Source organism: Pagrus pagrus (assembly GCF_965226575.1).
Source record: "Pagrus pagrus genome assembly, chromosome: 2".
NCBI classification, from domain to species: Eukaryota; Metazoa; Chordata; class Actinopteri; order Spariformes; family Sparidae; genus Pagrus; species Pagrus pagrus.
The window spans coordinates 16,604,573-16,628,761 of NC_140186.1; the positions used below are offsets into that span (position 1 = coordinate 16,604,573).

At 44.4% G+C, this 24,189-nt stretch overlaps 4 protein-coding genes across 6 annotated transcripts; 2 read left to right on the forward strand and 2 right to left on the reverse strand.

The window, feature by feature from the left end:
• The first annotated feature begins 1,472 nt into the window (after positions 1 to 1,472).
• On the forward strand, positions 1,473 to 4,364 carry grhprb (glyoxylate reductase/hydroxypyruvate reductase b). Its single transcript, XM_084369944.1, has 9 exons — positions 1,473 to 1,682; positions 2,525 to 2,658; positions 2,738 to 2,810; positions 2,926 to 3,042; positions 3,131 to 3,219; positions 3,312 to 3,416; positions 3,541 to 3,676; positions 3,902 to 4,032; positions 4,144 to 4,364. The coding sequence occupies exons 1-9, from the start codon at positions 1,510 to 1,512 to the stop codon at positions 4,263 to 4,265; spliced, it is 1,080 nt and encodes a 359-aa protein (XP_084226070.1). The 5' UTR covers positions 1,473 to 1,509; the 3' UTR covers positions 4,266 to 4,364.
• A 73-nt stretch (positions 4,365 to 4,437) lies between these two features.
• zbtb5 (zinc finger and BTB domain containing 5) lies at positions 4,438 to 12,179 on the reverse strand. Of its 3 annotated transcripts, none has more exons than XM_084377647.1 (4): positions 12,078 to 12,179; positions 10,556 to 10,769; positions 9,614 to 10,459; positions 4,438 to 9,482 (listed from the first exon to the last, which is right to left on the reverse strand). In XM_084377647.1, the coding sequence occupies exons 1-4, from the start codon at positions 12,101 to 12,103 to the stop codon at positions 8,331 to 8,333; spliced, it is 2,238 nt and encodes a 745-aa protein (XP_084233773.1). In that variant the 5' UTR covers positions 12,104 to 12,179; the 3' UTR covers positions 4,438 to 8,330. The 3 variants fall into 3 exon arrangements, with proteins under 3 accessions (XP_084233773.1, XP_084233775.1, XP_084233774.1); XM_084377649.1 differs by lacking the exon at positions 12,078 to 12,179 and adding an exon at positions 11,747 to 12,057; XM_084377648.1 differs by lacking the exon at positions 12,078 to 12,179 and adding an exon at positions 11,615 to 12,057.
• A 419-nt stretch (positions 12,180 to 12,598) lies between these two features.
• polr1e (RNA polymerase I subunit E) lies at positions 12,599 to 16,035 on the forward strand. The gene is made up of 12 exons (XM_084342798.1): positions 12,599 to 12,695; positions 13,533 to 13,636; positions 13,739 to 13,815; positions 13,891 to 13,976; positions 14,166 to 14,221; positions 14,310 to 14,454; positions 14,548 to 14,658; positions 14,787 to 14,883; positions 14,971 to 15,101; positions 15,207 to 15,288; positions 15,485 to 15,616; positions 15,761 to 16,035. The coding sequence occupies exons 1-12, from the start codon at positions 12,620 to 12,622 to the stop codon at positions 15,924 to 15,926; spliced, it is 1,263 nt and encodes a 420-aa protein (XP_084198924.1). The 5' UTR covers positions 12,599 to 12,619; the 3' UTR covers positions 15,927 to 16,035.
• fbxo10 (F-box protein 10) lies at positions 15,965 to 23,871 on the reverse strand. The gene is made up of 11 exons (XM_084342795.1): positions 23,517 to 23,871; positions 22,620 to 23,243; positions 21,195 to 22,010; positions 20,854 to 21,003; positions 19,859 to 19,995; positions 19,085 to 19,155; positions 18,839 to 18,991; positions 18,371 to 18,718; positions 17,968 to 18,278; positions 17,677 to 17,864; positions 15,965 to 17,132 (listed from the first exon to the last, which is right to left on the reverse strand). Exons 2-11 carry the CDS (start codon positions 23,202 to 23,204, stop codon positions 16,952 to 16,954), a joined length of 2,940 nt encoding a protein of 979 aa, XP_084198921.1. The 5' UTR covers positions 23,205 to 23,243; positions 23,517 to 23,871; the 3' UTR covers positions 15,965 to 16,951.
• Positions 23,872 to 24,189: the final 318 nt, after the last annotated feature.

The following is a 24,189-nucleotide window of genomic DNA, read 5'->3' on the forward strand; positions in this document are numbered from 1 at the left end:
TTAAAAACTTGGAGTGTTTCCGGGTTACAAAAGTCACATGACCGAGGTCGTCCAATAGGGTGACAGTATTTTTCAGGACTGCATTTGTGATAACATTTCACTGATTTTGGAAGTTTTTCCACCTTAAATATCAAATCTATAAACAGGATCTGCCCAAATTGACTCTGCTTGTTTTGTTTTTTTGTTGTTTTTTCCCCCTCCTTGCTTTGTTGTATTTAAAGAAACATTTTTAACGCCTTGGCCAGGGTACTATAGATGAAAAACAACCTCATAACTCATGTATTACCATGTGTTTTATCAATCAACACTGTCCCTTCTTAAATAAACAAAACTAGAGCTATAAAAAAAACCTTCTATATATATAATATTACAATTTCAAAATAGAAATCTAGAAGGAAACTATTATCATAAACTCACTCATCAGTCCTATACATCAATATCCCATACAGGGACATTATTATATGTTATATATCAAGAAAACAAAAGAGAGAAGGCTATATAGAAGAAGGTGCAGGTGTAAAATACCTCTCACAATATACGGATTGATAGCATTTATTGAGGTTTGTCCAATTTTGTAAATTGGACAGAAAATGTTGCCAGATCCTATAAAACTCTCCTGATCATGAGCCTTGGATATCATGATGTGACAGTTGGATTTAAGGTGTGACAGTACCTCCTCCAACCAGCATTTGTGAGGAAGTGGAAAAGTCTTTATCAGTCTGAGGAGAGTCGGTCATCAAGCAAATTAGTGTCTCTTCTATTGTGATGATATTGCAGACAATAACATTTGTCTGATTATCAATCTTCTGATGTTATTGTGACACAATGTTTTGTACATGAAGCTCAATGTTGAGCAAGCATACCAGTGTTTGACAAAATAAAATCACATTGTGTTCAAGACCCTTGCAAAGTGTTTTTAAGTTTAAATATGTGCGCATGTATATGTATGTACACCAGTTTTGGACATCGGTGCTCGACTGTTTGACTGACCTGTAACAACAATTGGGGAAAGATCAAAGCATAGCATCGTGTAAAACTCAGCTTCATTGGGGAAAGTAAGAACAGTTTGCTTAAAACCAGTTCCAACCAGGGAGACAGAACAGAAAATACCAAACTGTTTAAAGAAACAAAGGTCAACAGCCGAGTGAAACATTTACATCCTGCTGACTCTCATCCTGAGCGATGATGTAAGGAAAACAAGTCTGCTGCTGACTTTATGACATTTGTGTAATTTGTGTTTGTGTATGCATGTTGTATGCATGCTGTTAATGTGGGTGAGAGTGTGAGAGAGAAAGCCAGACATTGATTTGACTTCTGTTCAGTTTTCTGGGACAGTATCCCTCAACTTCAGACTTTGGAGACACCCTCCCTCTGATCATATTGGTCAAAGACACACACAGGAACCTCCCCCGTGAACTAGAGCCAAAACCATGCACATGCACACAACCTACTCCAAAGTACCACTTCCACCTCTCGGACGCCTGCCCACAGATTTACTCTCCCGTGACAATGTGGTGCAGTCGTATGGCACTGCGTCAGCTCCAGCGGATCGCTGTTACTCCTTTGAATATCACCGGGGGTCTTACGAGCAACGTGCTGAGGGAGATGTCAACCCTGCCACGGGTGTATGTCACCCGACAGATCCCACCTGAGGGGCTGAAGATCCTGCGTGAATCTGGACAGTGAGTCATTGTGTCCTAAAAGAATGAATCATCTTGCAAGATCAGTTCTAGTATCATACAGTATATCTGATTTGACACTTTCTGAATTTATAATGTCTGCTTTGCAAAGTTCATCATTTACATTGAGTAAACAGGACTGCTAATGTTTGCCCTGAGGTTAGTCAGATAAGACTGGTAGCCTAAAGGGTATTCCCCCACAGTAGAGTTGTGACAAATGTTTTCTTGCACCTCAAAGTCACAATGTTTTAAGAAGGCCAGCAGTACATGTGATATGGCTTGAAATACTGCATAGATTCAGCGCTTTAAATTCAGCTTTTTCTGTGGACAATTAAAGGATAAGTTCACCCAACAATTAAAATTCAGTCATTATCTTTTCACCCCCATGCTAATGAAAAGTTGGGGAAGTTTCATACAAAAAAAAAGCTCATACAGATTAATCCAAATCTATGGAAGCCCTGAGATCCAAAATTGAGATGAAAAACAGTCGAAATCTTCTGTAGCCACTAAACTACAACCGCATTCCCCGTCTAAAGTGGGTGGACAAGCTTGACCTCATGTCGAGGGTGTAAATTACGTCTTTATAAATCAGTTTGGGATCTCTGGGCTTTTGGAGACTTGGATTATGCCGCATGAGCTGTATGGAGACTTTTTTGGGGTTTGTTTTTTAAGTTTTAAAACATGTCCCCATCTACTTCAGTTGTTTGGGAGAATGCTGCAACGCTGTTTTGCTGTGAAGCTCCAGAAATGCTTTGTGGATTACAAAACTTTCAATCACCATGGGGGGGAGTAGACAAAAACATGGGTTTGACTTGGCCCTTCAGTCATGGTTTCTGATTTCCCAGGGTGCAGGTTGAGCTGTGGGACTCAGATGATGCCCCCGTGCCCAGGAAGGAGCTGCTCCAGAAGGTCAAAGGTGCTGATGGTCTGCTCTGCGTGCTGACAGAGAAGATTGATGCAGAGTTGCTGAATGCTGCAGGTCTGAGGATAGACTTTGAGTCAGTCGAATGACAAATGCAATGAAAACCCCTCTTAAACATGCACGTGTGCTCCCACAGGCCCAAACCTGAAGGTCCTCAGTACCATGTCAGTGGGTTTTGACCATCTCTCTTTGGAGGAGCTGAAGAAAAGGTGCTTCCTAGTTTTCTTTAAACATATAGAAGTGTTGATTTGTGTGTATATAAGACAAGGCAATAAAATCATGTAAAATATTATGTGTAATGTTTGTGTGTGTGTTCTCCTCCAGAGGTATCCGTGTGGGTTATACCCCCGATGTGTTGACAGACTCTGTGGCTGAGCTGACCGTGGCCCTGCTGCTCACAACCTCCAGGAGGCTCGTAGAGGCCACACATGAAGCCAAGACGTAATGCTCCACACACACTGTCCCAAACACACACACTCAAAACTTTTTTGTTCAAAGGTTAACTACATCTCTCTCTGCCTTGTGTCAGCGGCGGCTGGGGCACATGGAGAACTTTGTGGCTGTGTGGATACGAGCTGGCCAACAGCACTGTGGGTATCCTGGGCCTGGGGAGGATTGGTGAGCAAACAGCATCTGAAAATCTACACACACCATGCACATTATCGTCCAAACTACCTTTTCTATGAATCTGAAACTTCTTCTTCTCCAAGGTGTGGCTATCGCTGAGCGTCTGGCACCTTTCAAAGTAAAGAAGTTCATCTACACAGACATGGCCCCCAGGCCTGAGCTGGCTAGTATCATCAATGCAGAGTACGGTAAGGACTGATGGACACTGAGATGTCTCACGCCAGCATTTTATACTATTATAATCAATCAACAATGGAGACAGTCAGGCTTTTATTTTAATGTGATAACGAGCGCCACTGTCTCTTGGCCTAGTTTCTTTCGACGAGCTGGCAAAGCAGTCAGATTTCCTGGCTGTGTGCTGTGCTTTAACACCGGAGACAAAGGAGATCTGCAACAAGGACCTCTTCTCCAAGATGAAAAACACCTCCGTCTTCATCAACACAAGCCGGTACCCTTATCTTAAACACAAAAAACACACACTGAATCACCCCGACACATGTTGTACACAATGCCGTGAAGTGAAATACTCAACAAAGAAAGATACAACACAGCGTGAACTACAGGGCAGTCGAGGTTGGATTACCAACTGCCAGTGGTACCTTTTGTTTACTACTTTTTGCCTGTGTTTTTTTTCCTGTCGGTCATTAACTCTGGTCTGTCTGTCTCGTGTCAGAGGTGGCGTGGTGAACCAGGAGGACCTGTATGAGGCTCTGTCCACTGGGCAGATTGCAGCAGCTGGGTTAGATGTCACTGTTCCTGAGCCTCTGCCCACAAGCCACCCCCTGTTTACCCTCAAAAACTGCGGTGAGTCTGTCAGATATATACACACAAAAACAGCTGTTTTCAGTATACTTCACCTGGATTTATTATCACCATGCTCAGTTCTCACCGCTTACCAACTGTCTCCTCCAACAGTGATTCTCCCACATATTGCTAGTGCCTCCTATTCTACCCGTAATGCCATGTCGGCCCTGGCAGCAAACAACCTGCTCCAAGGCCTGCGAGGTGAGCCGATGATCAAAGAACTCAAACTGTAAGAAGAGACTGGTTCCACTCTGACGACTGGCTGCATACCGGACCATCATGTACCCAATTATTCTTTAGAAGATCAAAATAAAACAAGGACTTTGAACGTTTCCATAGTCTTGTACAATCTGTGCAGCTGTGTCTCATATTTCGTAACAACTCAACAGTCACCGGCAACAAAACTGACTTTCATTGTTTTTTTATTCAGTTTATACAACAACTGAACATACTATACAATCGTCATCGCCCTCAACAGTAAAGAGACAAACATTTAGTCCTCTCATGGTTACACTATGTTAGGTATACAGAAAACAACCAACAGAAATACTTCAGATTTGGCATATCAACAAAAGCCCAGCTTTTCAAGCTAGTGGGCATAAGGCAGTGACTTTCATAATCAATTCAGGCCTTTTTTTTTTATATGTTTAAACATTTTGGCATAATCATACAGGGGTAATACAGTCAGTGCATTTTTTTTTTTTTTTAGAGATTCACATTTACGGTTTATGCAACAGTTTTAGAAGACAGCACCATAATAAACCTTTACAGGCCACTGTGTGAGACATGGAAGCCATTTTGGAGGATGTCTCCTTCGCACCATCACCTCTACTTCCCGTTATTTCTAAAGAGAACGTCCCAGGAGGCTGAATGTGACTAGGAACAGACACAGATTTGAGACTGAACCATCAGCGATCATTTCAAATACTGTGGCCGAGCTTTAACCGTGCAATATGAAAGAATTTCAGTTAAAACACTGACTAAAATTAACAACAGAATGTGAACAGTTTTGCCGTTATGATGACGTACTGTGTTGCAGAGATATCTACTGAGGTTAGCATGCTAACAGCTAGCCCAAAGCTCCCTTGCTCCCCCAGTGCTCACTGTCTGGACTGCTAGCAGCACTACTAACTGAGCTAACTAGCTAACGGCAGCTACATTTAGCAGCAGTTAGCGGTTACTCTGGTGATATGCTGCTTATTTGTTTTTAGCATGAATTCCACAGCTAACCAATTCTTACATATTGCACCTTTAACGACTCTACTATCGATTCCTTAGTGGCAACAAATACAGGGCAAGTTAGCTTATGTTTACAGGAAAACATCCTACAAGGCAATTATTCTTCTGAAGTAAAAAGTCAACATTATCCATCAACGTATGCTTCAAATAAACCTGTGTACAGCCTAACAGTGTGATGACTCTACAGTACAATAAGGTGCAAACTAGGAATGGAAGCAATGACCGTGTGTGTGTGTGTGTGTGTGTTTCTCATCGACAGTGTAGGCGACACAATACAGCAAGCAATAAAGTGTACAGAAAGGCAAACATGTAATTAAAAGTGTTATTTTTTTTTCATTTTGGTTCACTAAAACAGAACTCTACAACACTGCATGAACACTGATGTCAATCAACCGACTGTCTACCAATGAAGCTGCTCTTATTTATCACCCACAGGACGTCAGGCCTCCAGGAGCGGGCTGATGTAAAAATCCTTTTCATGTTATTTTTCTATCAGCTGCAAATTTAGATTCTCTTTTTGAATCTTACGCAAATCGGCAACTGAAACATAACTGTCGAACTTTATGACAGCGTTTATCAAGTTACAGGTAGACATTAAAATACAGACACAAACATAAACAAACAGCTAAAAGTAAAATCAAAAGATGACATGAGACCCTATAAAATTATTTTTTTTAAATTTTCCCCATGTGTATTTGCATTTCACAACCTGTGGAAATGGTGTATTACAGATGTCAGCAAACATGCTACGACCCTTAGCTTGCAAACTAATTGTGATGGTTGTGTAAAAAACCCTTGAATAATTACACAGCAACGTTTTCACACAGTTCAACATTCCAGTAAACATATTAGTTACAAAAAAATGATTTGTCTAAGTGCTTTTGTAACGAATGCAACATCAGATGTATAAAGAGACACGTATAAAGCACTGATATCAAGTACAGTCGTAAACCTATACAAATATTTTGTTTTTCATGAGTGTTGTCTCTTTTAAGGGAAAAATTAGGAAACCAACCACATAAATGTGCAATATTTACGACTCTGCATCTCAGCGCGACTTCTGCCCTTTTAATAAACACATACTGTACACAGTAGAGCACCAGCGAGCAAGGAAACTTGGCTGGCATGTGGACGGTCAGTAAACGTGTTCGCCACAGCCAAACTTTTTGTGGTCATTCCCAGTCAGGAAGGAAAAACAGGGAAGGGAAATCATCAAGATACGAATTTGAAACAATTGTAAACCACAACAGATCGCATGTTCTGCACATCATGACACAAAATAAGGTGCATTTAGAGCGCATTTTCCAGGTATTAAAATGGAATTATAATGCACTATTAGTTCTCTCAAAAAGAGACTGCAAGGCCCAGCGAATGCAGATTTATTTCCTGCTGTTAATATGAAGATTGTGCAAGCTTTTTCTTGCTCATCGCTCTGATTTTTCCCCCCCTTAACAACAGAAATGTATCTAATGTTCACAGCTCTGCCTTGAAAGCACAAATTGGGGGAAGATGATTGTATTTAAAAAATTATAGGTTTAAATGTAAGTGAGATTTATTCCTTTTGGCATATGAAGTGTGAATCGGTGCAAAACGAATCATCTTGCCAGCTGCCAGACGACAACAACACTTCCGATGATGGTAATTCAAAGGTGCTTAGGACTGAAAGGCAACGACTGAGGTCAAACATCTAACATCCGTTGAATCAAACTGTTTTTTGGGGGTTGCTCATGTCCTAGTCGACCGTGTTAATCACCTCAATTTTCTCTCTTTAGTAAATAACATAATTTAGGTTATATTACAACAGCATACGGTACCAACTACAGGGTTAAAAAAAGACTACTATAACACTAGATTCCTGTTATGTTTTCTGTTGGTTGACGTCAACCCGCCTCACAGGAGTGAATCTGACTTCATCCACCTTCTTGCACAGTAGAGTGAGTATCAACAGTTCTCTCAGGCGTCATATCTGGCATCCAAACTGACTCTGAATCAGTCAGTCGACAGCTCGTAACGCTGCCGTCGCACAGAAAGGTTGCGGTCAGGTGTGGGATGCTGCTACATGTTTTACAAATGTTCAATGGAAATCTACACATTAGGACACTATTTTACACTACATTTCTTAAAGGATAAGTTCACCCAAAAAGGGAATTCGGGTCATTATCTTTTCACCCCCATGGCAATGGAAAGTCAGGTGAAGTTTTGTAGTCTGCAAAACAGTGGATCTGGATCTTTACAGTGTAGGCGGGGGTTATGCTAATGCGTTTAGCTCAGCAACTACCAGAACTGTAGTGTATATACTGTTTTTTGGCTTGAAAAAAAACCAAGTTTCAAATCAGTTTGGGATCTCAGGGCTCCCAGAGACTTGGATTACAAGCTGCTGTTCAGAGCCATTTTGTGTTTTATTTTTTAGTTGCCTTTTTTAACATTTTAAATCAAGTCCCCATCTGTTTCAGTTGTTTAGGAAAATGCTGCAACGTTGTTTTGCTGCGACTTTCCATCAGAATTGGGGTGAGTAGATAATGACTTTTCCTTTTTGGGTGAACTTATCCTTTAATGTTGGTGCTGCACAGCTGCCACTGATCTGCAAACACTGATCAGAAGCGTACCACAAACAGCAGATCTAATTTTCGCTTAATAACGAGAAGGCCCAGGTGACTCTTTTTAGAAACACGACACAGGCAACTGCGTGGCTGCTTTATAAGCCAAAACTGGCCCAGATAATATTACGCAGAGTCTACAAGCTGCATGTATTGACACTGATTGTGAGTCCTCGTAATATTAACGATACAGCTACAGGTGTGATAAATGTGACACTTTTGCTTGTCCGACTATCTTTCGACAGTGTCCTTAAAACTTTAACCGACTTGATACTGCGGGTTTGTCCTGGAAAAGACAATGTAAGGTTACATTAACATCCCTATCTTTGGTCTGTGATCAGGACTGGTTAGTCTGGACAGAACACCTGTGACAGCTTTCAAAAAAAATCTAAATATTTTAGGGACATGAAACCCTTCATTAATTCCTAATGTATCCATCCTGTCGGCCCGCTCTGCTCGGCCCTACAGCAGCGCATTGGACATGTTACTGTTCTGCCAGCGCAGGCAGGTGGTCTTGGAATGCTTGTACAGGTGGGAGGACTGGCTGAAGCGCTTCCCACACTTGAGGCACGCGTATGGTTTCTCTCCCGTGTGCACTCGGATGTGTTTCTTGCAGTCAGTCAAGGTGAGGAAGGTCTTGCAGCAGATTTTGCAGGCGTATTTCCGAGCTCCCTCCACCACCAGGACGTTATGCTCCGACAGGGCCTTCTTGCACTTGGACAGGACGTCGGCTGAAGCTCGGGTCAGCTGAGGGGGGAGCGAGGTGGGCCTGCCACTGTTTATCTCATACCCACCACTCTTGTTTAGAAGCAGAGGACTGGTCAGACTTGAGGAGGAAGATGCTGCGTCCTGGAGTACGCCACTTACTCCTTCCTCTGATCCCATCCCGGCGGCCATTTTAGGGGCAATACGTCTGTAACCTGGGTAACCCAGAGCAGCGGCAGTCGCTGCGCCTCTTGAGTGTCGCCCCAGGGAGTGAAACCCCAGGCTAGAGCGCTGGAAGTCCAAATCAAAGGGATCTACACCTCCATGTCCTGCATTCCCACCTCCCCCGCTTCCTCGAGGGTTCCCTAAACCATCATGCAGCGGGCGGAGGAACAGAGAATCAGGCTGGAGGTTGTCTCCAAATCCGTTGCGACTGTCACCGCCAAGCGGACCTGACTGCAGAAGAGAAGAAGAAGCAGAGCCGGATGGCCCAGCAGCTTCCTGTCTGAGCAGGAAGTGATGTGCTACTGCATCACCAGTAGTTGTGTTGGGGAGGTCGTCCTCTCCAGTAACTAACCCTGGCCCGCCGCTTCCGAAATCCTTAGGGCTGAGGAAGCTGGAAATATTGAAACCAGGTTTGCCACCCAGTCCGTTATTACACCCGTACCCTCCTCCGACTCCTCCTCCCATGCTGCTCTTGAGGAGGAGCTGCGAGCTGGGCTGCAGCAGAGAGTTGGAGCTGGGTTGGGGTTCGGAGGTGAAGCTGCGGTCGCTGCTCTCTGGGCTCAGCTCTGCCTTCTCCTCCTCGCCTCCAGGCTCGGCCCGGTCGCTGCCTTCAGCCTGCGATGTCACGTCGCTGATTTCGTCAGTTGGCTCGGGCGAACTTAGCGGCTCTCGTTTAACCACCACCTACAAGTCGGGGGAAGTAGAGGAGGAGTTTCATCAAATGCCAAAGTAGATTTAGAAGTAAAAAAGTAAACCTCACAAAAGTGAAAAAGATTTAAAAATGTTGCTGCATGCAGTTAGTTACTCAACTTTACCTTCTGTTCTTCAGCTTCCTCCTCCTCTGTCCCTGATTTGATCTGCACCCCCACTCTGTTGTCCTGCTGGTCCTGGTCATCCATGTCCTCCTCCTTGTTCACCCCACCCTGCATCCTCCCCAAGTCCTCCCCCTCGCAGTGCCCACTATCCGACTGGCTCGGCATCTGAGGGTCATCTTGGGACACTCCCACTAAGCCAGTGATCGCGGCATCCAATTTGGATTCATCCCCCATCTTGTGGGAGTCCGGCGAGAGCAGTGCTCCCTCCTCGCGCTCTGCGTTCATCCCTCCCTCTCCTAACAGCCCCATGTTAGGGCCGGAGGGACGCTGCCTCTGCCTGGGTCTCTCCTCTGACAGGCCCATGGCCAGAGAGGGCTTACGTTTGTGGAAGCGTCTGATCGGGAAGGATGCTCTCTGTTCGACCACTCCTCTGCCGACGACATTTCCAACGGTATCCTCCTCCATCCCGCCTAAAGCAGAGCTCACCAAGCTGAGCCCCAGCTGCTGCAGGAGGAAGGAGCGCTGCAACTTTGATGTGGCGGCGTTTGCTGCGAGGTTAGCGTTTGCAGCTAGAGCAGGGTTTGCTGATAAATCTGCTACCTGCTGCTGCTGCTGCTGCCGGTGCCTCTGCTGTTCCTGCTGAGGGTGGTGATGGATGGGTCGGTCAGAGGAGGGGGACATGGGCAGGGTGCGTGTGGTCAGGTAGTGTTTGCAGGCCTTGACAACATTGTTTAGGTGCAGATGTGAGGCTGCCAGGAGGATGTCCATGACATTGCTCTCGCCCAGCATTAATGTGGAGGTGTACATCATGTCCACGAGAGCAGCAAAAGCTTCAGCTGTCACCACCTGCAAGTACACATGGAGTTCATTGAGTAGTTTTTAAACTTTAATATATTATCATCATCATTGCCCTCTTTCACACAATATTGTCAAGATATTAACCTCGCTGTCCAGCTGGATCATGTTCATGCTGGCATCTCCCTCTGCAACAGTAAACAGGGCTCTGAAGTGGGTGCTGCAGGCCGCCAGCACCGAGCGATGGGCCTTGAAGTGTCGGCTGCCCACCACGATGACGCAGTCGCACAGCTGACCGTGGACACGCTGGTAGTTGAGCTGCTGAAATATCTGCTCGAAATGGCCCGGGAAATCCATGGCCCTGGTGACAGACGCAGGCAAAGGTTAGAAGGTTGGAGACGGTGGTGATTAGTCGATTGACATGACATCTAGTGACAACAGGTTTGATGATCGAATTAATGGTCGACCAGAAATGCCAGAATTTCCTCTTAAACGTTATTCTTTTCACCTTCATGTGTTAAAGGTAAAGCTATCCCTGTTTATCCTTGGTTTTAAGTTTTATTTCTCTTTTGGCCTGTATATTCACACGCTGCTGCATATTTTATTGTTTTTGTGTTTGCTGTCAAGCACTCTGTAAGGCAGTTTTTTGTAAACAAGTGCTAAACAAATAAAGTAATAAAATAATCTAAATAGAGTTTTTCTAAATTGAGTTTTTGAAATTGATGGTAGGTCAAAACAAGCCATCTATAGACATCACTCTGGACTATACCATTTCCTGATATTTCAAAAATCAGAAAGTGCTGATGTTATTTGGACACAGGGACAAAACAGGCATGAACTGTAGTGAGAGTAAAGCATTATTCTGTGGTCCTGCAAAACTTCCAGTGAGATTATTAATGAACTTGCATAAAGACCAATGTTTCCAGAGGGCTGATATTCTTGCTGTAAAGTAATATGCTGTTAAATAATTTGCACTTTAGCTTGTCTATCTGTTAAGGTATGTAGGTTAGTAATGCCAGATTGATAACAGAGCAGCGGGCTGTGCTCTACAGCACTATAACAACATCAGATAGGCAGGATAGTTAGCTAGCTTGATTGGCTAACACAGGTTAGCCAGTTAGCTGGCGAAATTAGCCAAATTAGCAAAAACAAAGAATTCTATTGTTATGAAGATGACACTGGAGAAAAAGTATTGACTAATATTACCTTGAATTTTCCGAAAGCGCAGGTAACAAGAGCAGAAACAGGCCCTTGACCAGAACCAGACGAGGCTAAAGTTAGCCGGCTACCTACCAACCTGTTAGCTACAACGGAGGCAGTGAGTTAGCATTCGGTCACCTGTCTGGACCGGTTATCTGGATCCTTTTCCATCAAACGGAGCTACAGCTAGTCAACATTCCTGCTGCTACGCCCCACGTCCCCTGCTGTCCGCTCACTACCTCCTGTTTCCTCGTATTGAATGGTTTTTAGCTGTGGAGGCGAGCGCTAACAGTGATGTGCGAACACGGTGAGCTGTCTGTGTCAGCCCCAAGGCACAGTCGGAGATGACGCTAACCACCCTCAATAAGACAGGTCCTGACTGCCAATATCGACCCGGCTCCGGCGATGACTGTGTTATGATTTCTAGTAATTTAACACCCTCAGACGGGTTTTTCCCAACCAGACTCACAGGGTGGCGCTGTGCTTCACTTCCATGTCCGTGACCTCGACGAGGTGAAGAGTTGCAGTTACACGTTTCACCGCAGGAGGTCGCTGCTGCAGCCTCAGAGCCCGCGTATCCAAAGATGACAGAGTGTCAGGATGATAACCCTCCTACCGTCTTCTGTTGTTTTCTGTTGACTCTTCATTGGGTTGTTTTTTTGTTTTTGTTTTATTAACCATTGTGATACTTTTTCTGGAATGTATTCATACATTTGACATAGTTTGGAATAAAGTCTGTTTGTGTCTTACTGCTATATTATATTTGTGTTTGTTGATACATTCAGGGCATACATTAAAAAATGACTTTCTAATATGAAAACTAGCATTCATTATATGATCAGCGCTAAAAGCTTTATGTTTTAAAAAAACTGCGACAAACTAACAAAAAGATGACAAATTGGTTTAAGATCAAAATCAAATTGCGTAAAATATATGATATAATACATGGTTTCAATCTTTACGAACCCGGAAGTCCGCAGGAGAGACTCCTCTTGCCTCACCTGGAAACTCATGACAACAACTATGGCTGCCTCCTGCTCGTTAGTGTGTTGTGGAGAGGAGAGAGACTCCGATAAAGCTGTTATCGGTGACTATCTTACATTTGTTGTTTGTCAGAATGTTTTGGAAGAATATTGCAATTGTAATCGTGCCTGTAAATGTCGGCTCGTGCTCGTCTTCTTTATTTTAAACAGCCATTCGTATTGCACACGTGGGTGCTAGCAACAGGGCTAGTTGTTTAGTTGTGTGCCTGTCTGAGGGAGTTTCACGTTATGTGTGTGTGTGTGTGAAGTTACATTTGACAGTAGTTAAGCACAATAAGAAAAAAAAACTCCTTATACGTGAATGTGGTTTATCTTGTTAGTTGCTAGTTGCATAAATTTAACTTAATGTCTTACTTGTATTATCCTAATTGTGTTTATGTATAAAACACAGGTGTTGACAGTGGTGGAAGAAGGACTCAAGTATTTTTACTTGATTAAAAGTAGAAATACCCCAGCGTAGAAATACTCACAGCAATCAAAACTGTATCAGGCATTTATGCAAAATGGCTGAGATCACAATAATGTAACTTATATCCTGTAATAATAGTGAAATAATGAATTATTGTCTCTTAAGTTCTCATTATAAACACTGATGGATAGCTTGTGAATTTCACCAAGGCATCATTAGTCTTATTTTAACCTCATCAATAACATTTTCGAATCATATTTGTGGTTATTAATCTAAATCTAATTGATCAAATCAATACAATGGTGTAAAAAGCACAATATACTAGAGTAGAAGTGTAAAGTAAAAATGGTAAAACCCTTTACGATAAAATCATGTAAATGCTGTAGTATACTACAATACTTCAGTTAATGTACTGAGACACTTTCCACCCCTGAATGTTGACAAGTGTCTGATTATGTCTTTCTTCTCACAGTCCGGTTTTCTAACGGCAGCGTCAAAAATGCAGAAAAACTGGATTTCAGCATGTACAAGAACACAGATGAGAATAACCCCAGGAAAAAGAGCCGACGGATATTGGTGAGGAAGATGAAGGGCTGCTTCCATCCTCGTGTGTATTATGTGGTTGTGTTGCTCTACTTTAAGCGCTTTCATGACCGCGTTTTGTTTTTCTCTGTCTAGGTTGCTGAATCAGAAAGACTGTCCTATGTTGGAAATAATTTTGGAACGGGGTCCTTGAAATGCAACAACCTTTGCAAGTAGGTTAATGAAGCATGTTTTGAGACATTGCGACTGTGGCAAACTACTAACTGTGATGTTTTGTGTGTGTTTAGATATTATGTGGGAGTGCTGAACAAGCAGACCATGCAGATGGAGGTACACAGTGCTCAGCTCTTTAACATGCAACCTGTAATACCAGGTAAAAAGAAAAACAATCACCACCGTGTACTTATTGCAATAGTGAATCTCACTTTAAAGGAGTCTACATACCCCAAGTTGCAGTCAATTATCCAAAACAACCATCTCATCTTTTGAGATGAAAATGAACTGTGTTTGGCTTGAGATTATTTCTGGTGGCTTATTTACTTGCAGTGTTTCCTTTCATCAGGAGAGACAGCAGAGAGTGCAAAACCTCAGGACACTACTCTGACCTACAGAGACAAGGTAAGATCGTTTGTCCAGAGAAGACTGAGCTCAGTTGAGAAGAAACTCGGTGTCGGTGTCTCAATGTTATGTTGCGTCTCCTCTTCAGGTCGACTCTTTGATTGAGGCGTTTGGCACCAACAAACAGAAGAGAGCTCTGAGCTCTCGCAGGCTGAATCAAGTGGGGAGTGATACCCTGCAGCAAGCAGTGGCTAAGGCTGCCAACACTGTGATTGACCAAAAGGGACTGGAAGGTAAGCCACATGTTTACATTGACTGTGTCTACGTGTCTATTCTTGTGCCACAATCATGATTTTCTCATTTGTTATTCCTCTCTCTTTCCTCAGCTCTACAACAGGAAGTGGCTGAGACAGAGTCCCAGGCAGAGCTGGCTCTCCACCTGCCTCCCTGCACTGCAGACGCCGACAGACCTGAGAACGTCTACGCGTTTGACGATCGTATCCTACATTTTCGTTGTGTGTGTCAGTGCAGGAACGGTAGATGGTGGAACAGATGATTTAGTTGGAGGGGAAAGCTGCAGCTAAGGTTGTTTGTTCAGGTCTTGGTCCTTAATGGATGTCCACAGTCCTGAGTCCGGTAGAGTTTGGGGCGTTGGAACAGGCTGGTTCAAAGATGGCAGCTCTCACCCCTGAGGAGCTGCAGAAGATGAGAAATGATGGAGGGTAAAAGGGCCTCACATTGCTAAGATATTTTATTAAGCTACATTTTGTCTTGTTGCCTTCTAATTCTGTTTGTACATTGTTTTTTAGGTGCTTGTGTGTTGTGAAGCTCCTGGAGAACATGCCAACTGCAGGTGAAACCAGAGATAAAATATCACGCTGTGCCTTTTACATTTCTCTGCTCCTCAATCTGGCACGGCAGAAAAGCATCAGCCGCAAGTGTGAGTAATGTTTGTTTGCCTTTCATCCTAAACGTGTCGCTCAAAAGTGTCCTTCTGCACGCCTGAGGAGCTTGGACTAATTATGAGTAATGTTTACATTTACAGTTGGACAGGAGGAAGGCTGTCCTCGCATCATTTTGAACAAACTGATGAAAACATTCACTGTGGAGACTTTCAACAATGGCAGGTATGATAGTGATCAAAGTTTTGCACGTCTGTCATCTAGTTATTGTCTGTAGGGACAATGTTTATTATCTTTTATGTCACTAGAATGTCACTCAAAAGAGCTCATACCCTGCCACAGCCCAACAGTCCTCTTTAATTCAATCAAGCCTAATCACAGTCTTGCATACAGTGTTGTTCACCTCGCCTGTCCCTCTTAGGATCCAGAACATGGTGTCTTCATCAATGCGTGCAAAGCTAGCGGCGTACTTGCTGGCCCTGCTGCTGCATTTGGGTCACATGACTGCTAACCTCACATTACTGCACCGTGACCTGGGAATCACTGAGGCCAGGTAAGAGGGGGGGAAAGGCTTTGATATGGAAACTTCAGTTCATGTAGTCTGTGTGAAATGTACACATAATTATCACACCACATGAAACCCTGTCAGAGTTGCGTTAGAAGAACTCTGCCTGACTGTTTTTGTGTCTTCTTATAGGATAATTGAAGTTGCAAAATCAATGGGACTGACCCTGATTAGACCACCCCGGGCAAAGTCTGGCGAGGCCGGACTGCGAGACGAACACAGTCAGGCTTCTCTTGTTCTGCCGTTGGTCAAATACGACCAGTTCATGGAGAGACGGAAACGCAAGAAAATGCACTGAGGGTCAAGATAGGGAAAGACGAGAATTGGATACAGAGAGAATTGGAAATGCCACAAACGAGGACTGTTTATTAATGCATTTTGTAGACAAATAAAATGTTGAACTTTGAGTTGTACATGACTTTGTTCCTTAATGCTTACTATGCAAGATACAAAAAAAGCAATGAGTAATGAGCTGTAAACAAATTCTAGATGAGAGAAAACATCTAGCTCAGACAGTCAGAATGTATAGGCACATTTGTAGACGGTACATATTGCACACTGAACATCGTTTTCCTTCTTTAACTGGCTATTACCAGGTGAGTCTGTGCATTGTGTGTCACTGTGCAGCGGACTGATGGTGGAATGATTACTTGTCCTCCCTCACTGAATTTCTCCAAAAAGAACAGTTTAAAAACATGGAGGACAAAAAACACAGACTCACCAGGAAACAAAGCAGCTCTGTGCAACAGGCAGAAGCTTAAGTTTGGCCTTTTTAGTTTTGTTTTTGTTTGCATATGCACCTCTCACACTATGACAACTCCTCCTCTAGCTACAATCATTAATTGATTAAAAGTGTCAAACAAGGCACAGCTTTACTTTGTAACATGTTTGAAACTGGCATCTCTGAAGCCTCTGGCTCCTGCTAGGATTTATAAATGTGCACCTCCTAACCAGTGAGCCTCAGAAGCAAACTGACGAAACCACCACGTCTACAGCAGTTTTGTACACGTGTATGAAATGTGCATGTTAAAGATTAAGTTAAAGCTTCAGTCTGGAAATGGTTCTTTGACTTGAATGTGTTGTACTCCAGCTGCAATTCATTAATTGACATTTACACAAATTCATTCATAAAATTTACAAAATCTGGTTCCAGATTTACAAAATGTCGTGCCGCATTAATGCACTGGAAGGTGGATGTCCCCCTTTAGTGGTTATACAGAGCAGCCTCTCACTTTTTACTACAAGAGGAGGGCATCATTTAAGTCAGTGTGCTCCGCGTGCATGACATATGCTGACCATTCATTCATAAGTGCCCGGCAGTATTCACAGGATGGAGCAGAACATGCTGCCACTGTGGCAACCGCTTTCCACAGTGGCGCTGATCCTGGTTGTCATGGAGATTCCAAGTCGGGAAGGATATTGGGACGAGGAGAGGCCAGAAGGGGAGCTGGCCAGTGGACGAGGTGGAGGGTTTTCCAAAACCCAGGGAGGAGCAGGTGTACAGCTATAAAATACAAAGATAAAAAATGAGAGTAAATAAGAAATGTTCATACAAATTTAAGAGTACAACTGCAATAACTGTTTTTTGGGGCAATTTGTGAACACAACACTGACATTTCACCTAGCAAACATTTATTTAGACATAGTAGTTCATTTAAAGTTGTGTTTCTGGCTACTTGGTTGTCAGATAATAATTTGATCCCTGGAGGGAAATTATTTGGCCCTTTAGCTGCTAAATGCTCCACCGTTTTCACCAGCTAATTTGGTGCCGAGCAGGTGGTTAACAGTGAGCTTTTAGAGTTTTTTTTTCTGAAAACAGCTGCCTTCTGTGGCCGAAAACAAAGCTGCAGGAGCCATGAGATTGAACCAAAACAGTAAAGGTGCAGCCGGATCAGACACTAAAATAAGGCTCCATAAAGCTGAGGATGAATATATAGATTACAGCTGCTACGAGTGTGTGAACAGCAGAAAGAAAGGGAGAGAGAGTAACGACTGTAAAGCTGCTGGTGGTCTCAATCTGTGGCACTTTCCCTTGGTTGCCTAGTTACCTGTTATTATGCCTTAGAACACTGTTGTTGCGCAACGCACAGCTCTCATTGGCAGGATCCATATGTAGTAGTGTTTTTTTGTTTCCAGGATGGCCCTGGAACAAGAGATTGTCGTGGACAACACCTTTTACTGGCCCGAGCACAGCGATGCCACAGCCCTGCGCTGGTTGGACACGGTTGCGCAGTATCTAAAGATAAAAATGATGAAGTGATGAGTTGATTTCTCATTAAGGAGTTATGTACAGTGTTGTAAAAGTAGTCACGCTGTGTTCATTCCCTCGTCCATCTCACCTTGATGTCAGCGCTACCAGAGACTTGGATCCCGTATCCACAGTTTCCAACCACATCATTCTCCACAATCTGCCCGTTACCACCGAAACTGACACCATGGCCACCGTTTTTATAAATGCCGTTACCACGAAGCTCCACTCTGCAGTCTTTCTCCACCGTAACACCACCTCGACCATTGTCCACAATGCAGTTTGTAACCAGCCGGGTCAGCTGACTGCTCTGCAGCACAGTAATGCCGGTGCCACGGTTACTGTTCACAAGGTTAGAGAAAACATTCAGGGGCTCACTGCTCTTCACGTACAGACCAACCGCTGCAGAAAAGGGAGTGGGAAAGATGAAGAGGTCATCAGACGCATGAAGCGAGTCACTTTAGTCGACACTATTCAACAGGTCTATTTATTACCTCCATTGTAGTTCATGCAGTTGTTCTCCACCAGAGCCACACTGATGGAGCGACGGGCAGAGTGGCGCTCATCCTCACTGTCCAGATCACTCTCCCACGCGAATAGCTCCCCCTCTTCATTCAAGTTCTCCTGCCCTTCTCGCCCTTCCCCTTCTACCCCCCTCCTTTCCCCACTGCCTCCGTCCCCACCCCCGTCCTGCCCAGGCCAGTTCCCCTCCCTGGCCTCTATGTTCCCTGGATCCTTTCTGCAGAACACGGCCAGCCCGTACATGCAGTTATGGGTGATGTAGTTTCCCAGGAGCTGCGGGAGGCTGGAGGACATAACCCACACACCACAGCCTTTGTTACCTGAAGAAACAGGAGAAAGAGGAGACCTCAAACATCTGTGTCGCGTTTGGAAAAGACAAGAGCTAGAGATAAATGTGCTGTCATATGATAAATGTATGACACTGCCTTGAAATTACATACAGTAGACGTGGTTTCCCTCGATAAGTCCTCGGCCTCTCTCTCCCACCACAACACCATCTGAGTAGCCATAACAGATGTAGTTGTTCCTCAAGATGGGGTCACCTCCTCTGCGGATGTCCACACCTCCCCACTGGTTCTCTCTGATCACATTCTCTGGAATTAAAATACATTTACTGTATATGTCAAAGAAAATGGCATGCTGATTTGATATGTGGAAAATGTGGTGGGACAGACCGACTTACACACCTGATATCATCCCTCTTCCATTCTCGTTTATAGCTATCCCTGCTGCCTGGCCCTGGAAGATGTGATTCCCACTAAGAGAGAAAGAGAGGAGAGAGTATAAGTGGAACAGGGGCAACTACTGAACAAGACTTTATATAGTGATCAACACAGAAACACTGGGCTTGGCTTGCTTATTTATGTCACAAACTGCAACCTACAAGTCACCAAGCCACACAACAACACAAGTTTTTGATTTGAAGTTGAAGTTTTAATTTGTTGTGTCGAACATTGCATGAACGGTGCAAACATACTTTTATACGCTCTAGGACTGAATGCCAGTGTCTCCATTAATAAACTGGACATTGCTAATAAAGATCAGAAGTGAGCCATAGGAACACATGCACATTAAGAAGAAGAGACTGTAAAGGTAGACTGTGTCCTGCCACAGGTATAAATTATAAAAGTAATGAAGGGTGCATTCCATTGAGCTGCTTTGGTTTCAGGATCCTGGTATTTCCGATGCTGGTTCACTGTTCTGACTTATTAGGAAACATCTGTGTTTTTATGGTGAGTCAGACTGTGTGTTGTGATTGCCTATTGTACTAGTGGTTTGAAACAGAGTGCTCAACAATATTGCTTTCATTTGATGCATTAAAAAAACAAAAAGCTATACTCTTTCTTCCTTACTTAAAAAAACCCTCTACAGTGCATTCTGTATGAACACAATGAATAAAAGTGGAGAAGCAGGGACCACACATTCCTAGGCAAGTTAGATGTGTGTGGAGTCCCACCTACCTGACCACAGGATTGCCGCTGAAGAGTATATACACGCCTGCTTCCTTGTTGTTATAGATCTGGTTGCTCCGAATTGAACCTTTTCCATTGCCAAGGACAACAACCCCTGAACGCAAACCGCTGTGTATTTTGTTACACTGTGGAATGAAAGACAAAGAGTAAAAATTGAGTAGAAAAGAAAAACTAAGAAGAGTTTCATTTGGAAATGTAACCACTGCTGTTAGAGTTTCATCAAATGTGAGCTTCTATACATCACTTTTAATGCCTTTTATACATGTTCACACTCAGCATCCGTTTCTATCATGGACAGCACTTCACATCATTGAGGGAATTCAGACCTGGTATTACCATCTGTCCTGCGTGATTCGATCACAAGTGGACAACTCTAAGTCCGTCAGTTCACACCTGGCATTAATATACGTCTCGAGTGACCACTCGTAATCGGATCACACATCCCGGCTCTATGTGCAAATGAACACATACATCACTGGGACAAATGAAGTTTCTACTCACTCAACATCTCAAAACTTTATAAGTTTCCCTGGCGATTTTCCCCCCAGGTGACAAAGTTGCCTATATTAGTAAAATCTGACATGTTTACTGTCAATAAAATATTGTTTTCTGTCATAAATTAAGCGTAAATCGTGAACTCAGGAGAAATACTGTGCTGTTTCAAATAGCTGCTAATTGTTGGCAGGCACCTAACCTGGACTTGAAGCTGTCCACTTGTGATTGGATCACTCAGGATGATGCTGATACCAAGGGGAAAAGGGACACTGTGAATTATGTGACAGTCTACAAGGTCTGAATTCACTGATAAGATATAAAGGGCAAGGGTGCAATGTACCATCGAGACCTCTTTGTAACTGACTCTGAGATGCTGTTGAAAGCTCTGTGTAAAGCTATTAGGTGTAGCTTGTTGTAAGATTATTTTGTCAAACGTGTGTATTGCTTCTTTCTCTTAAAACTTCAATAGACAAGGGATCAGCAATCACCACAATGATGGGGTTAGCCCCTTTTCGGATGTCCAGCCCCGCCTCCCCATTCGAGTGGATGTCGTTTTCTGCGATGAGGCCCTGAGCAGAGAGGCGCAGGAACACACCCGATGCACGGCACTCACACACCTCGTTTCTCAGCATCACTATCTTAAGGAGGTTAGAGGAGAAGGAGAGGGAGATCAAGTAGCACTCTGAATAGAAAACATCTCCTTAATTACTCATGATCTGAGCCACTTAACTTGATACCAAAGCCATTGAACATATTGCATTTAAATGTGCTAAGATACATTCAAGTGTCACTCCAATAGTCTGGAAAATGTTATCATGATCTTATTTACTGTGGAGTTCTGGATGCAGCGGACAGCATAGTTCAGCCCACGGAAAACATTGCCCTCCAGCCGAGCTTGTCCATAATTAGACAAATGCACGCCACCCTTCCCTTCCCTGAAGAGGCAGCGTCTGAGGATACAGCCATGGGTGGATGCTGCCAACATCTGAGCCTCAGGGTCCCGGTCTAGTTCCTGTTGAAAGGTGAGGGGTTCAGGGGTTACAGATGGGGGATCCGGGGAGGAGGCCGGTGGCAGAGAGCCATCTGGCCGGGGCTTGAGCAAATGGGACAAGCCGTGATGATCACATGGGATTTTGTAATCCAATGTACATGGGTTTATGGTGTTAATTCCTCCTCCATCTTCCTCCTCTCCCTCGCTGTGGTCACTCCAGCAGTCTTCAATCACTGTGCCCTGACACACTGCATCTACCCCAGTCCTCCTCTGCCAGTCCTCTATGTTCACATGCTCCTTTTTAACATTGGCACCTGGAGGTTGATGCCCACCAGTGGAACCTGCCACATGGCCTGTGGGAGGGCTGCTGTTACTCCCAGATGCACCACATGATTGGAACGTCCTGGCCAAGGCAGCCAAGTGTTTGCAAGCCCAGTTCCTTTCTGAGACGGGGGGACCTTCAACTGTCACAGAAGCTGTGTCACTTCCTGAGAAGTCACAGCTGTCCAATAAACTGAGGACAACACCCAGTAAGTGGGCCGAGCTGCCTTGTGAGAAGGAGCAGAAGCGAGCCTGGCAGGTTCCTGGGCCGCGGACTTGCAACTGAGCCCCCTCAAAGTTGCAGTTATCTAGTTGGACGTGACCCCAGGACGTCTAGAGCCAAACGAGGAGAGAAAGGTGGAGAGTCAGACATATTCAGCAAGAAAGTAACAAGGAGAATAACACTGGGGCTGCAACTACGGATTATTCTATTTTTGATTAATCAGCCGATTACTGTCTAGATTTATCAATTAATCGTTTGGTCTCTAAAAAGTAAGAAAATAATGAAAAATGTCCATCACAGTCCAAATTGATGTCTTTAAAAGGACCTGTTTGTAAGAAAAGTTGATTTTGAGGCTCATTCCTATGGTCAAAAACTGAGACTTTGGGATGGCAGGATAGGTCAGCTGCAATTTCTATTTTACAAAAAGCACCTTTAAATGTCTTGCTTTGTCAGTCCAAAATCAAAAGATATTCAGTTTAATATGATATAAAACAGAGAAAGCAGGAAATCTCCCTATTTGAGAGGCTGAAATGAGCATCTTTTGCCATTTCTGCATGAAAATTACTTTAACGATTATTCAGTTATCAAAATAGTTGCTGATTATTTTTGTGTCTTTTTACTGCAGCTCTAAATTACACCTGATTTTGCTAAGAGGGTGCAGACAAGGTTGATGAGACACTGCTGTGAAAAAGAAACCATCACAACAAGCTGTTCTTTACCTTGTAGACCACAGTGGAGAACCAGGGTGGCATGAAAACCAGATTACACAGCCTGGCAGTGGGGCACTGCTGCTCCATACACACCAGGAGGGCCACCTCACCCAGTCGCCCCAGCCCAACCAGCTCCACGGGCACCTTCAGCGCCACCTCAGCCTGCTCCTCATACACCCCTGGATGGAGAACCACACGGTCATATGGCCCCACCACCCCGAGGGCCCCGCGAAGGGTCTCAAACTCACATCCTGGCCCCACATGCCAAGTCCTGCGGTCTTTCCTGCGACGGAAGAAGAGGAGGCAGGCGGAGGACTGGAGCTCTGGTCCATTTTGAGTCCAGGTGCGGGTGGCCAGGGCGTGCTGCTTCAGGGCCTCCCTCCAGGATGGGGGCTCCAGATGTGGCTGACTGGGCCAGTTGGGGTGCCTGCACTCGGGGCAGCGGAGGCAGAGCTGCCTCCAGCGGGTGTTATCTAGAGAGAGGATGAGCTCCCGCCAGGCACGACACACCTGGCAGCAGCGGCCCAGGTCAGGGAGAGGAAGGTAGGCCAAGATAACCCTCCACAGCTCCACGGGGAGGCTGCCCACCTCCATGGCGGCTGCAGCAGCAGCAGAGACACCGGCGGGGAGCACCTGGAGACAAGCGGGTCACACGCACACACGCAGGCGCAGTTAAGTCAACAAGAAACCGCTAGCGCCGACCGTTACACAACAATAACAAAGATGACACCGTGTATGCTGTAACATTATCGTGTTTACAATTTTTTAACTAGTATCTACGTTGTGTTAAAAGTTTGCAGCGACAAATGGCGGTTAGCTAGCGAGGTAACTCAGCGCTACGTATCCGCACGCTAGCTTCAACATCACCAGGACAGCATCGCCTCCGTCACAAATAAAAAGCCTCACCTCTTATCAGCGCGCCATAGTCAAAGATGTGAACCAACGCGTCTCTTCAGCTGTCCATCCAGCGTTACATGTCTGCGGCAGCGACTTTTTCCTCCGTGCCTCCAGCAGCAGTCCACGATGACTGCAGATGTGCCATCGAAATGGAGTTCAATTGCTTCCAGTTTACGGCGAGAGACCTCGAAACCAGCAGAGAGCTTCTCCGTCTTCCGCTTCCCATCAGTGGGCGTTAACCTTGTGGAGGTAGACCGTCGTTAACATAGTTGTTAACCAGTTAAACCCTCTGTAACACTAACCTGTGTGGTTAAACACGATGCTACGGAAAGTGGGTGGCGTCAGTCCAACATCTGCCCCCAGCTGAGCCCGGCATACACTGGTGAGGTGTCACTATAGTGGTTTTCACAATACTCAAACATTTGGGACTAATTCTCCTCATTCTTGCATCATAACAATTCATCTTAACATATTTAAAGACTACATTTAAAAAAAAAATCTAACAGATATGACGTCTCTCTCACACTTAGGGGTTACAAGTACTGTACTTAAAGGGTAACTCCACCAATTTTATGCATTCAAGTGTGTTTACAGGTCTCGGAGAGTACTACTGCATATGTGAAGGGAAAAGTAGTTTAAAGTCTTTTGTGGCTCTAGAGGAAGCTGCTTAATCTGATAAACT

What these genes read in the sequence shown, in the direction of transcription:
- grhprb (XM_084369944.1), top strand. Translation starts at nt 1,510, where the DNA reads ATGTGGTGCAGTCGTATGGCACTGCGTCAGCTCCAGCGGATCGCTGTT. An exon ending in TATCATCAATGCAGAGTACG is followed by an intron (nt 3,417 to 3,540) that starts GTAAGGACTGAT and finishes CTCTTGGCCTAG; the next exon opens with TTTCTTTCGACGAGCTGGCA. An exon ending in GTCTTCATCAACACAAGCCG is followed by an intron (nt 3,677 to 3,901) that starts GTACCCTTATCT and finishes GTCTCGTGTCAG; the next exon opens with AGGTGGCGTGGTGAACCAGG.
- zbtb5 (XM_084377647.1), bottom strand. Translation starts at nt 12,103, where the DNA reads ATGGAAGTGAAGCACAGCGCCACCCT. An exon ending in GTGAAGCACAGCGCCACCCT is followed by an intron (nt 10,770 to 12,077) that starts GTGAGTCTGGTT and finishes GTCTGTCACCAG; the next exon opens with GGCCATGGATTTCCCGGGCC. An exon ending in TGATCCAGCTGGACAGCGAG is followed by an intron (nt 10,460 to 10,555) that starts GTTAATATCTTG and finishes GTGTACTTGCAG; the next exon opens with GTGGTGACAGCTGAAGCTTT.
- polr1e (XM_084342798.1), top strand. Translation starts at nt 12,620, where the DNA reads ATGACAACAACTATGGCTGCCTCCTGCTCGTTAGTGTGTTGTGGAGAG. An exon ending in AAATGCAACAACCTTTGCAA is followed by an intron (nt 13,816 to 13,890) that starts GTAGGTTAATGA and finishes GTGTGTGTTTAG; the next exon opens with ATATTATGTGGGAGTGCTGA. An exon ending in CATGCAACCTGTAATACCAG is followed by an intron (nt 13,977 to 14,165) that starts GTAAAAAGAAAA and finishes TCCTTTCATCAG; the next exon opens with GAGAGACAGCAGAGAGTGCA.
- fbxo10 (XM_084342795.1), bottom strand. Translation starts at nt 23,204, where the DNA reads ATGGAGGTGGGCAGCCTCCCCGTGGAGCTGTGGAGGGTTATCTTGGCC. An exon ending in TCTCCACTGTGGTCTACAAG is followed by an intron (nt 22,011 to 22,619) that starts GTAAAGAACAGC and finishes GTTTGGCTCTAG; the next exon opens with ACGTCCTGGGGTCACGTCCA. An exon ending in CTGGTAGCGCTGACATCAAG is followed by an intron (nt 17,865 to 17,967) that starts GTGAGATGGACG and finishes TTTTATCTTTAG; the next exon opens with ATACTGCGCAACCGTGTCCA.